General features: G+C 33.5%; 1 protein-coding gene across 29 annotated transcripts in view; it reads left to right on the top strand.

Annotated features, from left to right (window-relative positions):
* Positions 1–16,298, top strand: part of LOC132725621 (uncharacterized) — a 164,567-nt gene that overhangs the window by 145,113 nt on the left and 3,156 nt on the right. For 27 of the 29 annotated variants that reach the window (XM_060710770.1, XM_060710773.1, XM_060710767.1 and 24 more), the window contains 16 exons: positions 3,095–3,185; positions 3,649–3,897; positions 4,645–4,758; positions 5,203–5,385; positions 5,869–6,246; positions 6,901–7,014; positions 7,678–7,698; positions 9,287–9,518; positions 10,084–10,274; positions 10,972–11,109; positions 11,678–11,791; positions 12,264–12,429; positions 13,970–14,136; positions 14,529–14,606; positions 15,080–15,232; positions 15,945–16,058. In XM_060710770.1, the coding sequence (XP_060566753.1) occupies positions 3,095–3,185; positions 3,649–3,897; positions 4,645–4,758; positions 5,203–5,385; positions 5,869–6,246; positions 6,901–7,014; positions 7,678–7,698; positions 9,287–9,518; positions 10,084–10,274; positions 10,972–11,109; positions 11,678–11,791; positions 12,264–12,429; positions 13,970–14,136; positions 14,529–14,606; positions 15,080–15,232; positions 15,945–16,058 (2,503 nt within the window). Of the gene's footprint in view, positions 1–3,094; positions 3,186–3,648; positions 3,898–4,644; positions 4,759–5,202; positions 5,386–5,868; positions 6,247–6,900; positions 7,015–7,677; positions 7,699–9,286; positions 9,519–10,083; positions 10,275–10,971; positions 11,110–11,677; positions 11,792–12,263; positions 12,430–13,007; positions 13,160–13,969; positions 14,137–14,528; positions 14,607–15,079; positions 15,233–15,944; positions 16,059–16,298 lie in introns of those variants that run through there. The other 2 variants (XM_060710768.1, XM_060710782.1) reach the window with 2 other exon arrangements.

The following is a 16,298-nucleotide window of genomic DNA, read 5'->3' as shown; positions in this document are numbered from 1 at the left end:
TCTTGCTATTGTTAAAGATCGTTGATAAGTTTTCACTTCTCTTTGGCAAAGATTTGATGACGTAACTTCCGGTTATATATATCCATATTTATATTATTATTTTCAGTTTTCTTTATTTTGTTTACTTTGAAAGTTGTTTTAATTATTTTGTTATATTTTTTGTTGTTTACAGCGGGTAGGTTTGGTTCAGAACTTTTACAGCGTAACTGTGTATGAACTATCTGGTTTTGGACATGTGGCCTATATTCTTTCCTTCACCCAGTTCAGTACAAAACCCGAGCACAACACCGCTGTGCATCGAAAGATCAATGTTTAATGTTCACAATTAATCATTTAGATGTACGCGCAATTACCCTACCATGTGATTTTTGACCATTGAATTCAAATTTACAAAAATAATTTTATTATCTTACACATTTTTATCGTACAATAAACGTTACGATATTGAATAAAATTGTATATATAGGTATACATTTTTTTTACCATTAAAAATTCAGAATATTCTGTTATTAAAACTGAGTGAAGGAGGGATGTCCTGGGCTTAAAGTAAGTTGTGAAAGCTACATTTACTATATAGATACACTGTGTTATATTTATTCACTTTTCTAAACTCCAATTAATGACAATAAAACCCAATAAAGTGTTGTTCTGTCATTCGATTCTTGTATTAAAAAATACTATATAAAATGTCAAAAACTCGTGTCTTATGACCTCTTGTTTAAATTTCATTTAATATCAATTTCATAGTTGGAAATAAATTTTGTAAAGAGATAAAATGCATTTATTTAAAGGCACATTATGACTCAGATTTGTGTATTTAAATGGGAACATGCGTTTATAACGCCGAAGAAACTAGCTCTGAATGCGAAATTGTATGTCATAAAAATCGCAAGATGGAAAGAAAGTAGGTTTTTCACTTCCATACAATAAATCACTATAATTTCACGAAAAAAAAAGAAAAACAAAGAAGCAAAAGATGGTTCAGATGATTGGCCAATCAGTATATTTTGATAACTATAACAGGAAACCAAAAGTAAAAAGCTTTTCAAAACATGAAAATAAAAGCATTTCTGCGGCATTATGTGCCTTTAATGTACATTTGTAAAGTATTTTCTTATTCGATGCCAAGTATATTTAAACCGTTTCTCACGTCTAATCTATTATAAAAGTAGCTTTCACAAGTTATTTTCTTTATGTATAAATTTCTGCCTTTGAACATGTATATGGATTTTCAAAGAGTATGTAATGCATGATCTGTAAAAAATATATCATTTCCCTATTTTCACGCATGCGTATAGACAGAAGTTATACTTCCGACTTTGAATGGCACCTCTTCAGCAGCCGAGCCGGTAGGGGGATGTTACACGAACACTTGCTTTATAAATCACAGCTTTTTATCTGTTCTTCATGTTTTATATATGTCTCATCAGTGAATATTTGGTTCAGTGAACTTGATATATTAATCTTTGTTAAATCAGTGAATATTTGGTTCAGTGAACTTGATATATTAATCTTTGTTAAAGGAGCTCAACGGAGCCTAAAAAGCTTCAAAACATAGAATTTAAAATTCATACAAAAATTAAATGAAGCACTTAAAATAAAATGGAAAAATATGCAAACGATAAAAAACATGCTCAGAAAGAAATTGAAAATCGTATTTTGTGCGATTCTTAGTTTATACAAATTTATTTTAGTTCGATTGTGTTGGAAGCTATAAGCTTATTGAAACACTATCGAATCCATTCCAGGAACCAACCAGTACTAAACAACGAATGTTAAGTTTCTTGCTCAAGGAAACAACAGCTTGCTCCTGACGATTCTTAGTCCGATTTGAGTTAAAAGCATTGCATCACTTTTCATTTCTGGGCCATTTTGCACAATTAAAATTACGATTTTGGAAAAACGGTGAGACGAAATGACCAGAAAATTTGCACAAAAGTTATTGATCAAGTCCTTCACTAAATGTTGTACAAATCCCAAGCAAATGTCTTTAGTCCTGTCATGTAAAAAAACTCAGTGGAGTCCCTTTAAAGCATAACAGTTAAACAGGGATAGAATAAAAGGTGATAAAAATAGAATAGATACTAAAAGAATCAAGTATGCATACCAAAATGTAAATTGGCCGGAAAAGCGGTCTCGATGAAAGTAAATTTCAATTGAAAATGTTATATTTTTGGACGGACTGTCAGCTTTCCGATCTATAAACCGCTTAGCATTTAAAGTTTTGGGATTAGGAGAAAGTCTGAGGGTTTTCTTGTTTGGAAAAACAAGTTTTAGGGGCCTTCGTTTAAAAATATAATTATGATGATTACTTTGTACTTCTCGAAAAGTTCATTTAACCAAATCTTCATGACATGTGTATGTTGGTGGCAGGTTTTAATTTCAAATATCCTGGATTGTCCTTTTGGACATGCTATAAATGCATTTTGCAATATCGGTATATCTGTACAGTTGAGCGTTAGTTCCTTCATCAAGTGTTTATATCGATCATTGTTTTATCACGTGCACAAACTTATGAAACGTTTTATGAATATGTTACGTCATTAGTTGTGTTAAATCATCATACGTTGTGTGACGTCATATGTTGTGTTACGTTTGTCATAACGTTTGGTGATTTCGATGCATTTGTCTTTTTCTATTTGTATTGATAATTGTCGCACTTTCATGACGTCACTTTCTTGAGTATATTTGATTGATTTTACTTCACCTAGTTTGCTTTCTTGGCTGAATGGGCCTGTCAAAAAAACTGCGCAGAATCTTGGTAAAAAATACAAATCACTGAATATGAATACAGTGTTCTTCTTACGTTTAAAGAATTTTTATATTTACAACTTTGTTACATGCTTTGATGGTTAAAGTGTAAATTTTAGGAATTAAATAAATCTTACTCATTTGAAATATGTATAAAAAATACGATTTTTCTGTAGCTTAATAAAATTTTAGTCATTTTTTCACACAACCTTGCTTGATTTATAAATGTGTGATACATGTACATTGGTAAAACATTTAACTCGTCACTACCTTTTTACTACGTTGAATTTTTTTTTTCTTCAAAAATTCAATGTTTATCGTCATAAACGTTTTATCATTGTAGGTGGTATACATGTACGGAAATACTCACACTGCGCATGCGCTGAGAAGAGCTCGTTTGGAGATGTTCACCATGACGGCAGGGGATCGACCAGGTAATCTAAAACCATTATCTTATTTTTTTTTCCATCGATCTTTTTATGAAAAAATGTTTCTGCAATTCACCTTTTGTTCCAAAGACATGTTTATCCACATTATAAGTAATCATTAAAATCTACGCATTCATTTCTTATTGAAAAAAATTGGCATAGACTTTCTCGAAAAAAGATTTCTAATTACCTCCCTTTATTTACATGAAATGTAAATTCGGTAATATCTTTACAAATAATGCTTTCTTTAGTTTGTAATATTGATAAATCTTCATTTGAGCATCAGATTTATGATATAAAACCATAAAAATTGAGTCACATGATCTTTAAATGGTAAGTGTTATATTAAAATACACTTTTATTTCCGTTTGACCAATAAATTTTTGTGATTTTGTAATACATGTGTTTTTAATAGCTTTACGTACAGCAGTTAAAGAATACTAACTAACTGACCGGTACTTTATTACAGACGTTCCCAATGTCATTGTCATTATTACCGACGGACAGTCCAACGTCAACCACGAGCTGACCATTCCAGAGGCAAGGGCACTTAAAGCCGCCGGTGTCACCATTATCACCGTTGCCGTCGGATTTACGTCGGAGACTAGCGAATTGATTGGACTAACATCACCACCGGTTAGCGAGAATTTGATTTATGTACAGAACTATGAGTCACTGAACCAACTAAAGAACCAACTGATCAGTCCACTATGTACAGGTAAATATTGTTAGTGAATTTGAAATGAGCCTAGTATTCAATGTAAATTTTAGTTCTTTGAAAAAAATGCCAAAAAAATACGTATTGTGTAGTATATATAAAAAGATACATAAAGGTATGGACTTTTTTAAGTGATACAGATTTAATTAGTTATAAGCTCGAATTTTCGACCGTCTCTAGTTAAGATTGTTTTTTATTTATTTATTTATTTATTTATTTTTTTATTTGTTTATTTGTTTATTTTTTTTTTTTTTTTTTTTTTTGGTTGGGGTTGTGGTTTTGCTTTTTGGTTGGTTTTCTCAAAAATAACTGACAGGAATGGTTTGAAACTTAACACACTTATTTGAAAGCATTAAAGGAGGTCATTGTCAAGGCCCACAACTCTTACATTGAATTTGATAGAACTTTAGTCCCTTTTGAACCCAGAACATGCTTCATTATCCAGGCTCTTGTTTTATTATCAAGCACTTAGAATAGTCGAGCCCGCTGTCCTACCGATAACTCTTGTTTTCTAACTTTACGTGGAAGAGAGTTTTTGTGTTTTGGGGCTTTTTTTAAACCAATAATTGTGCTGCGTTTACTTTTAAATTGTTGGCTTTATGTATTTAACATCTTTTTGCTGCTGGTGAGTTTAGCGTCTTTTCCGATGCTTATATTATTTAGTTAGAAACTTAAGAATATGTCCAGAAAATCAACTTTGTTTTTGGCATTTTTCAGACTCGAACCTTTGTTTTTGGCATTTTTCAGACTCGAACCTTTGCAGGAAGAAGCCATGTCAAAATGGCGGCGTGTGCATGGACGGTATTCGAAGCTTTGTTTGTTTGTGCCCAGACGATTTCTTCGGTGATACCTGTAGTAAACGTAAACAAATTTCTTTATTACATTTACATGGATATATTTAAAATTCAATGAAACATTTTTTTCATATTGTACTTAATCTTTTCTTTATACTTGGAACATATTATTTTTACTGTAAACATAATTGAATTGAATTTAGCTTGTAAAACTACATATTAAAATGACCTAAATAGGCCTTGAACTTACTATTTTGAGATTGTCATGATTATAATATCAACCATTTGAAGCGATATATCAATAACTTACTGCTAAATAGTCTGCCCTTTTATAAAGATTGTAGTTTATGACGATTTTCCCTTTATCAGATTGCTCGTTTATGACGATTCTCGTTTATGCCGATTCTCGTTTATAACGTTCCTCTTTTATCACGTTTCTCGTTAATTACGTTTTTCTTTTATCACGTTTTCTGTATCATGAACGGTATTTTCAATCTTATTTAACAAATAGAATGCGGAGAACCAGCGGACGTTGTGATTGTACTCGACTCCTCAAACACTGTTGGTGAATACAATTTTGGTAGACTAAAGGAATACGCTGAACACTTGGTACGTGAAATGAATAAAGATTCTTGTGACGTCAACATTGGATTCCTGAAGTACAGCTCTGCTGCGATGGTACAAGTTAACCTTGGTAAGCAAGTCAATAATAACAATGTACTCGCTGTATTACTTCAATTAATCATTTATTCGATGAATCAATCAATGTATTAAGTAAAAAAATATCAACCAAATAAAAAGTTACCTAATTATGATGCAAATGTACTTACCAAATGAAAACATATTTGAGTCAATCATTTACTCAATTAATGGAACAATCAATCATTCACTCGGTCAAAATGCCAGTCAATTTCTCCATCGATCAATCAACCAATCAATCAACCAATCATGTTCTTAGATAATAACCTCGTCAATCTCCGGCATCCATTTGTAGGTATCTGTGATAAAAATGTTAGAAAGAAATCAGTGTCATGAAAATACAGCGGCATACTGGTATATTTAAACATTTTTGGCAAAGAAACATATTCTATACATTACAAATTCATGTCAAGCAAACAATATCGCATTAGCAAAAGAAAAATACTTTTTATTCTAATAATAATTATTTCTGTAACAGGTATGTATGCCGATACGGAGACCAATGTTCGAGCACTCGACCAGATCTCGTATACACGTGGCCGAGCAAACATGGCGGCTGCTTTCCGTGCATTGAGAACCCAAATGTTTAACGGACAAAACGGGGATCGTACTGGCGCGAGAAATATTGCATACTTCCTGACAGATGGTACCAACGATGTGAACGCTGATAGAACGGAACCGGAAGCGGAACTTACGATCTCTTCCGGTGTCAGAATCATTCCGATTGGAATTAATCTCAGGGAAAGATTTGAAGTGGACAATATTGCCGGGAACCAGGGACTTAAGGTTATTGAAATCCGTGATGAATCAAATCTTCTAGAAAACACAGATACCATTCTGCAGCCCTTATTTGAAGGTAAGCGTCCGTTAACTGTAATATTCTGATTTACATGGTCACTTCTGAATTTTACTTTTTCGTCTGTGCTAAAATCGATTTTCACAAGAATATTGTATGTTTCTTACAGATTACTTGTAATAAACATTTACATTTATATATAAAAAAATAACAAACATAAATTTTATATAATTTCATCATGTTACAGTTTTTATTTTAATGAAGAAAAATCTCGAATAGTTTCATTCAAGAAATATGGTAAGCAAAGATCATGAACAATACTTATTAATAATATATCAAGCCAGTTTTAGTATGGAACTTTAAGAACACCTGAATATATACATAAGTATAAATTATTGCTTCCTAAGGGTAGTTTTGCTTTATCATCCATGAAAAGATCCATCTTTAAATTTGAGCCGCGTCACGACAAAACCAGCATAGTGCATTTGCGACCAGCATGGATCCAGACTAGCCTGCGCAGTCTGAGCAGGGTCAATGCTGTTCGCTATCAGTTTCTCTACTTGTAATAGAGTTTGGTAAGCGAACAGCATGGATCCTGACCAGACTGCGCGGATGCGCAGGCTGGTCTGGATCCATGCTGGTCGCAAACTCATTATGTTGGTTTTGTCATGACGCGGCTCATTTAATGTCTTATTTTTTTATATCATTCAACAGGAAATGACTTCTGCAAGGAGAACCCGTGCAGCAACGGTGGTAAATGTATGAACGAACCATTTGGATACACCTGTGACTGTCCAGTCGGCTACACAGGTGACACGTGCCAGAAACGTAAGTGCTTCCACAAAACCTGTAGCAAATACTTGAAGAAGTGAACTACAGTGATTTTAGCTATTTTTGATGGTCTCTAAGTCTATATTAGCCGCACCATGACAAAACCAACATAATGGGTTTGCGACCAGAATGGATCCAGACCAGCCTGCGCATCCGCGCAGTCTGATCAGGATCCATGCTGTTCGCTATCAGCTTCTCTACTTGTTATAGAGTTTGTAAGCGAACAGCATGTATCTTGATCAGACTGCGCGGATGCGCAGGCTGGTTAGGATCCATGCTGGTCGCAAACCCATTATGTTGGTTTTGTCATGACGCGGCTCTATATGAATATCTACATTGTTTGATGGACATATCAATAACATCCATACCAATTTGTTAATTTTAATTCCATTTTGTTACACATTTATTTTGATAAAAGTTTTGTCTTTTGACTGAATAGTTCGATATAATCAGAAGTGATTATTATATAATATATAAAAGTAACAAAAAAGGGAAAAAATATGTTATTTAAAAATCTTAATAAGTTTTTAAGTCAATTGAATTTCAGTAACTTTATTTCATGCATTGCGTGTATTATAAAGTAACGAAAGAAGACTGATTCGTAAACAGTGCAAATGTAGATATTTTTTTTAGTTTTGATACATTTATAAAATCTTGCAGAAGATAACTCGGGCAAAGGAGGTAGGCCGTATATGTTATCACCCAACTTGTTTGTAAAATCAGCCTAACACCTCCACTTTCAAATTTAAGAAGTATAGAAAACTCTATGCGTCTCAGTGTATTGAGATTGAAGCCGCGGCTTTCATTGCATGGCCTGGCCTTTTGACAACAGAGAAGTTAATTGATGAACAATAAATTTTTAGCTCGAATATTCGAGGAATAGGGAGAGCTGTTGTATTCCGCTAGGCGTCGGTATCGCTGTCGCCGTCACACTTTTGTGAATGTTGCTATCTTTAAAATAACTGACAAGAATGGATTGAAACTTCATACACTTGTTTTTAAGAGAAAAATAGAAGGTCATTTCCAAGGTTCATAACTTTTACGTGAATTTTAAGAGAAAAATGGCTCTTTTTAAACATCGAAAATTTTACTTTTTTTTCTTGGCTCTTGTTTTACTATCAAATACATTACTCAAGCACGCTGTCTTACTGACAGTTCTTGTTGCTTTTATGGATATTTCTATTATTCTAATGCTTTTGGAATAAGACTTATGAAGGAAAAGAAGACCGGATATTTCCCTTTTATAGGCGTTCGCGTGTTAGAATGGACATATTTTTAAGGCCTATATTGACAAACAACTTTATAAACGACAAACCGTGCAATATTTTACTACAACGCATTAAAAATGTGTTTGTCGCTCATCATTTGTCCATTCTATAATATGTCCTTTAAATTGTGGTATTCTATAAAGTGTCTTTAGACGTAATGACGAAAACCCCAAATTAAGATCCAATTTCAGTTATTAATGACATTTTGTTATGCTCAAGATTGCAGGCTCATTCCATTGGACTTTAATGTGTATTTAATGTGTATTTTATTAGCCTTGTATTTTCCTTGTACTACAATAAGAAGTTAATTCAACCAATTGTTCAAGCTTTAGCGATTTTGCGTGTGAAATATTTGCTTTTGAAACGTTTTTCAAGCGGATTGTTTGATTTGATCAAGCGCTTCATTGAAAGTGATTAAATAAGCTCTTCGTTTCATGTGATCAAAGAAGCACTTTGTTTGATTTGATCATTCAAGCACTTAGTGAAAAATGATCAATCGAACGCTTCGTTTGGTGTGATCATTCAAGCGCTTTGATTGGTGGGATCATTCAAGCGCTTTGTTATACGTTATCAAAAAGCACTTCGTGTGATGTGATCTTACCTGCTCCTTTTTACATGTATGTGATCACATACTTACTTTGCATTTGAGTGTACATGAGTTGATGTGATTTAGAAATGCAACAGTTCGACGCTTTATTCTCTTCAACATGAGAAATGTGTTTTTATTGTTCAAAAGCCTAAATAATCCCCTATTGCTTAGCTATAAACTAAAACACATGCTTGTTCAAATGTATGTAAATCATTTGATCATTGACCATTTTACGTTTATTTATCATTATTTGCTTTCACTCATTAAACAATTTCTAACTTAGTTGAAGCATTGTTTAATCAATTATTTATCTAGTTTTCCAAAATTCTTTCATATCCCTCGGGAAATACTTTTAATCTCATTATCGGGTTATGACAAAATAATCCGAACAGTTATTTCCCTCACGTTTTAGGCTGTACTGCTAAGGGTGACGTCGTATTTGCTGTTGATACGTCACGTTACGTCACAAGAAGCGAGCTGAAAAAGGTCCGCAGATTCTTGCGCTCCGTCGTCAAGAGGATGAGATTTAAGCGTAACGAGTTCAGCGTTGGAATGGTTCAGTTTACAGACTGGGCAAAGGTCACTCTCGACTTCAACGAAGGAAGATCAAAGAAAGCAGTACGATCTAGCATCGCTGGACTCCGGTGAATATATTAAACATTCAACTAAGATAGAGATAAGTGTTCTGATGAGATAAGATAAGATTAGATAATTATTCATAAAAGATATGATATATGATATGATATGATGCATGATATGATATGAAATGTTATGATATGATATGATAAATGATATTATATATATGATATGATACATAATATGATTTATGATATGAAATGACGTGATATTGTTTATTGTTTTCTGTTTCAAACATTATTTGTGACTTTACGAATGAATAAGATGACGCGCGCTTAGTGGCCCTTTTATTGTCAAACTTTGTTTAAATAATGTTAGCAAAGCTGCTTAATTCGTTTTTTTTATGAAGAAAAATTGGCAATAATAAAAAGCATGTATACATAAGGGCGGTTGTTAAAGTGTTTCTTACATTTTGCTGTTAGTGAAATTTGGTCGGTGTAGATTCAGTCAACTTCACACTATCTCACAGGACACACAGTAATGTTTAATAATTACAATTGGCAAGTTAAGATTTATCAACAGATATTTAGACGATTAGACCGTTTATACAGCGATGTTCTATTTCTGTATCAGAGTACATGGTGGAGATCCGGAACCAGCCACCGCCCTGGCTAAAGCCAATTACAGAATTTTCAGCAGCAACGGTGCCGACCGTGAAAAGCCCGACTACCTCATACTTGTCACAAAGAGCATGCGCGGAGAAGAAGAAATCTTAAAGGAGGCCAATAAACTTAAACTTCGTGGAACCAGAGTCTTGGGTGTTGGTGAGTTGTTTTATATCATTTGACTAGATCTAGAATGTTAAACTAGTTAGAACAATGGTCTCGTCTGTACGAAGCCTCTAAAGTGACGTTGTACAGAAGGGTACCTGAAGTCTTTCTCCACCAGTAAAGCTGGAACGTCGCCATATGACCTATTCTGAGTCGGTGTGACGTAAAACCCAATGAAACAAACACACCAAACAGACGTTTTAGTTCTAACGCATATTTCCTTTTTTTTAAGAAATAATTCGTTTTAGGCGAAATAAATTTTTTTGAAATATATGTATTTGTAGTTAAAATCAAAATAACATGTTACATGTTGCCACTTTAATTTTATTTGTGTTTCTAACAAGATAACGTTTATTAAATCTGTTATTTCGTCTTGACAAAAAATTAACATAAATTCGCGACAGGTTTGTGTATAAAAGAAACTGTTTTCATTTTAACCAAATAAAATGCACGCGACACCAAACAAAAGTGTGCATAATGTCTCTTTAGGTGCTCCGTATCATCATTTTATGCACATGAGTATTTACTATGAGCATTTACTAAATATTTTCATTTTGATTTATTGTGTATGGTAGATGTACTCGTTCTATATTAAAATCGCCAAAGAATGTTAAAATACATATACATATAGCATATTGTTTGACTTCAAGTACCAGACAGTTGTTAAATATTTCTGGTCTTTTTTATCCAGGTCTTGGATTAACGGATAAGGAACAGGAATATATGGAATCTACCGTGTCCATGCCGTACAGGGAGACCGCCATGTTCGCAACCGATGCCAAGGAGCTTGCCGATATCGCAGATAGAGTCGTTGAATACATGTGTGACGGTATGTACAAGTTTGTTGTTGTTGTCGTTGTTGTTGTCGTCGTCGTCGTGGTTGTTGTTGTTCATATTGTTAAACTTTCATAGATTGAACCGCTGTTCGAGCCGCCAAAGCGTCTCCGGAATCTTTCATGTCAGAAAACTATCCAGCTAGCATATGGAACGTCGCTGGTTCTAATTATGTGCCCGAAATAATGCACGGAAGGGCACATTGAGATCTTCCTTCGCAGGTAAAGCTGAAAAGTCGCCGTACGACCTGTACTGTGTTGGTGTGATATAAAACCCAATAACAAATAAATTCTTGCATAATATATAGCGTATGGAACGTTCATTGTATTTTTATTAAATGCAGTCTATTTAAAAGAATATTGCAATTAGTTTTAAGCTGTTTGGTTTGCAAGGGACAGAACTTGCCCAATGTCTGCCAAAGTTGGATAAAAACGTAATCATAAGGCAATAGCACGTTATTCGATATATCATGTTGCTCGTGTTAAAAGTAAAAACTGGTATATTTAAAAAACATGTATAAACATTTTGTGGTCATATTTCCACATGTTTTTTTTTTATTACAGATGAAGACTTGTGCGCAGAGAGCCCGTGCCGTAATGGTGGTGTCTGCAGAAGTCTTGGCGGTGACTTCTATTGCGAATGTGGTATTGGTTATGCTGGTAAATTCTGCGAAAACCGTTGAGTATTTTATTTATTTATATTTATTGTTTACACATGTATGTTTCTTGATATTCTTGTACTATTTGTGTATGACATTCGCGTAATTCAAAGCGTAAGCGCCATGTGTCTTAACGTAGCAACCTAAAACTTTCACGTACACAAGTAAAATATTTCAATATACTCCAATTAAATATGTTTTTACTGTTATTACAAAAAGCATATTTCAAATTTTGTATCATTTTCATCAATGCAAAAAAATGTTTAAAGAAAGAGTACATTTTAGGTAAAAAAATACGCAAATGTTCCGGTGGATTACCACAATTTATTGAATCACTTTCAAACACATTTGACTTTACATATGTGCACGTCGAAGTTGTAAGTCTGTAAATATGTATTAATAAATTTCATTTTTATATATTAAACATATTCTTGTTTAAACATGATTATAACACGTCGCAAATAATATTCATTTCTATGAACCAAATTCAGGATGCGAGGCACGTGCTGACATCGTATTCTTGCTCGACTCTAGCGGAAGTGTAGGTCACATTGACTTCCGGCGTGTGAAACAGTTTGTCCACAACATGGTCAGCGACCTTCAGATCGGCAGAGACAAAACAAGAGTTGGTCTCGTGACATACAGCTCTAACAGCAGGTCTGTTTGATTGTTACTTTGTTTGATTTTAGTCATGAACATATTTTAATTAATCGATCAATAATTTCGGAAATAAAAATTTAACATAAGTGCAAAGCGAGTAATTCCAATCAATAACATTTTCTGTATGTTCGATTTTAGTTAATTTTGGTTACATCTTTACCTTTTCAGTTAATTATAAAGCTTCCTTACCTATGTATCGTCTTTTTTAATAAAAGACAGAGTCTGCAATTCTCTTGTAATTTTGTTGTGATTAATGCTTCTGAGGGATCACTTTTTTCTATATTTTGGAACATAGTCTTTTTTATGCATCAAATTAACCAAAAAGAATGATGAAGAGATGAATAATGACCTGCATTGGATAAAACATAACTTGATTGAATAATTTGGTATAAAGGGAACAAGGGTGACCGAGTGGCAAAGTCACTCCTGAGGTCAGATCTATGAAGTATCAAACGACAAAATGCAGCTCTGATTAGCCACAAGAAATCGGATTTGAGAGTCGTCGTTCAAACAAGCTACACGCTTTTTCCCCATGCAGCTGGATGAATAATGTTAAACTATTGTTAATATTTCAGGCACGGTTTCTTCATGAATATTACAGTCCGTACGGAAATGAATAATGTATAAACTATTGTTAATATAACAGGCACGAATTCTTCATGAGCAAAAATTACAATCTGTACAGAAATGAATAATGTTAAACTATTGTAAATATTACAGGCACGGTTTCTTCATGAATATTACAGTCTGTACGGAAATGAATAATGTTTAAAATAATGTTAATATAACAGGAACGGTTTCTTCATGAGCAAATATTACAATCTGTTCGGAAATGAATAATGTTTAAACTCTTGATAATATTACAGGCACGGTTTCTTCATGAATATTACAGTCTGTACGGAAATGAATAATGGAATAATGTTTAAAATAATGTTAATATAACAGGCACGGTTTCTTCGTGAGCAAATATTACAATCTGTTCGGAAATGAATAATGTTTAAACTATTGTTAATATAACAGGCACGGTTTCTTCATGAATATTACAGTCCGTACGGAAATGAATAATGTATAAACTATTGTTAATATTGCAGACACGGTTTCTTCATTAGCAAATATTACAATATGTACCAAAATGAATCATGTATAAACTATTGTTAATATTACAGGCACGGTTTCTTCATGAATATTACAGTCTGTACGGAAATGAATAATGTTTAAACTATTGTTAATATAACAGACACGGTTTCTTCATGAGCAAATATTACAATCTTTCCGGAAATGAATAATGTTTTAACTTTTGTTAATATAACAGGCAACGTTTCTTCATGAGCAAATATTACAATCTGTACGGAAATGAATAATGTTTTAACTATTGTTAATATAACATGCACGGTTTCTTCATGAGCAAATATAACATTATTCATTTCCGTACATATTGTAATAACTATTGTTAATATAACAGGCGCGGTTTCTTCATGAGCAAATGTTACAATCTGTACGGAAATGAATAATGTTATAACTATTGTTAATATTACAGGCACGGTTTCTTCATGAGCAAATATTACAACCTGTATGAACTACAGAACGCCATTGCCGGTATCGGCTACGAGTACGGTGATACCAACACGGCTGCCGGTCTTAGGCTTGTAAGAGAACGCTACTTCGGAGGGGCCAACGGCGACAGGCAAAACATTCAGAATTTCTGTAAGTATTTGTGTTTGTTTTTATCTTAATTTGATAAATGTATCAAGTTAACTTAATTTTGACAAAATTTAATCGTGACAAACAGTCTTGAAAAAAAACACTTGTCCTGGCAATCCGTGACCATGCCGTCAAAGAATATTTTTGATCAGTCCATGAACATTTTCTTAAAGAACAAGCTTCTTGCTATCATTAAGAAAGGAACTTTTTCTTGCAGCCAGTGTCCATGTTCTCGAAGAAAATATTTGTTGCAATCAGTAAGATAATGAATGTTGCAATATAGTCTGTAAAGTAGTCTCTTTTTAAATCATGTAATATGTATCAAAATTACTTTGTTCATGCAATTCTCTTTCTGCGCTTGCGTTTGAATATGAGCTCCCTTTTTCTATTTCCAGTGATTATCGTTACTGACGGTGTGTCCAATATCAATCCGGACGAGACAATTACAGAGGCGAAAATGCTGAAGGATGAAGGTACTCGATTTTTTTCTGTCAAATTACCAGCATGAAACTAGGTGCTACCTATGACGCGGAAACCGTTTTGTTTTAATAGCAAGCATGAAATTTTCAATATTTAAACCAAATCTGTGGTGTGCTGTAAATAATGAATAAATGCAGGTATTTTGTACCGTTAATTAGACACGAATGAATTGGTGGTGTTCAACCTATCATCGGTGTATTCCGAGTGTTTCCGAATATTGCGTCCGCCATATTGTTAATCTATAATCAAAGTTGTCGTTTTCAAGTTATTTAAACTTGATGATTTATCAAAATGGATATTAAAAAGACAAAAGGGTTTCTTTATACGAAATACAGATATTGAAACGTGGAATTATCAAATTATAATTTGTGCATTAACATACCATGCTTCTCTATTCTTCTTAAAATTATTATTAATTATTATTGTTATAATTATTATGTTAAATGTACTTATTTTATACCTATAGGTGTGCATATCTATGCTGTTGGCATTGGTAATTTTGATCACTATGAGATCAACAGCATTGCTAGTCCACCGGCAGCACAGAATGCTTTCATCCTGAGTGACTACACAGCCCTCGGAAATATTTCCAGCAGTATTGTCAAGAAAACTTGCAGAGGTTTGTCTATATTCTACAATTACCTGATACAGTGCTTCTCCGACAGAGCGGTCCTCCCTCTGTTGAGCAATAACCTGTTTATAAAACCACATTATCCGAAAGCAAGACATTGCAATAATAATCGACATTTTTAAGAGAAACTCGAGCTAGCTATCAAAATTTCGTGTATCTATTTAAGTACCCACTTGTGCCGAGAGAAATCGGAAGTCTTCCTCCACCATTACAGATCGAACGTAGCCAATATTGGTGCGGCGTTAAACACAACCATGAAAAAACTAGCAAGTTAAAAAAAAATGATGCAAAGTAATTGAAAATTATTGCTTTGTTAAGCAGCCTTATTTCTTATTATCAAACCCATTTAATGACAGGCCTTGAAATTTAAACAAATAACATTCTCTACTTTTGAAACAGATATATATATATAATAGATAGTAGTTTTGAGATAGTAACCAATATTGGTGCGGCGTTAAACCCAACCATGAAAAAACTAGCAAGTTAAAAAAAATGATGCAAAGTAATTGAAAATTATTGCTTTGTTAAGCAGCCTTATTTCTTATTATCAAACCCATTTAATGACAGGCCTTGAAATTTAAACAAATAACATTTACCACTTTTGAAACAGATATATATATATAATAGATAGAAGTTTTGAGATAGCCTTTCTATGTATGCTCAACTTCCAATTGCATATTATCTTGGTTTGTAATTTCAGATCCCACAGTATGTGAGGAGAACCCCTGTAGAAACGGAGGCCTCTGTGTACCAGGAATTAACGGACCATTCTGTGAATGTCGTGTTGGTTATAGAGGAGAAAACTGCCAGGACTGTAAGTAGAAATTTACCAAATTATCCAAGTATAGGACGAGCTTGCCTATACCACGAGCCCGCGTATAAGACGAGTCCACATATAAGAATATTTCGCTTATAGTGCAACTTTGTATAACTGTACACTAAATATGTTATATCCGAAACCGTTATTTATAAGCATAAATGCTTTTTACCAGTCCGTTAATGCGTAAGTGCGTTTCACTTACAGCAGTGTATGATTAGTAAATATATAATTTAC

The sequence above is a fragment of the Ruditapes philippinarum genome, unplaced genomic scaffold, assembly GCF_026571515.1.
Source record: "Ruditapes philippinarum isolate M1 unplaced genomic scaffold, ASM2657151v2 ctg311_1_1_1_1, whole genome shotgun sequence".
NCBI classification, from domain to species: Eukaryota; Metazoa; Mollusca; class Bivalvia; order Venerida; family Veneridae; genus Ruditapes; species Ruditapes philippinarum.
This window is presented reverse-complemented; position numbering and strand designations above follow the sequence as displayed.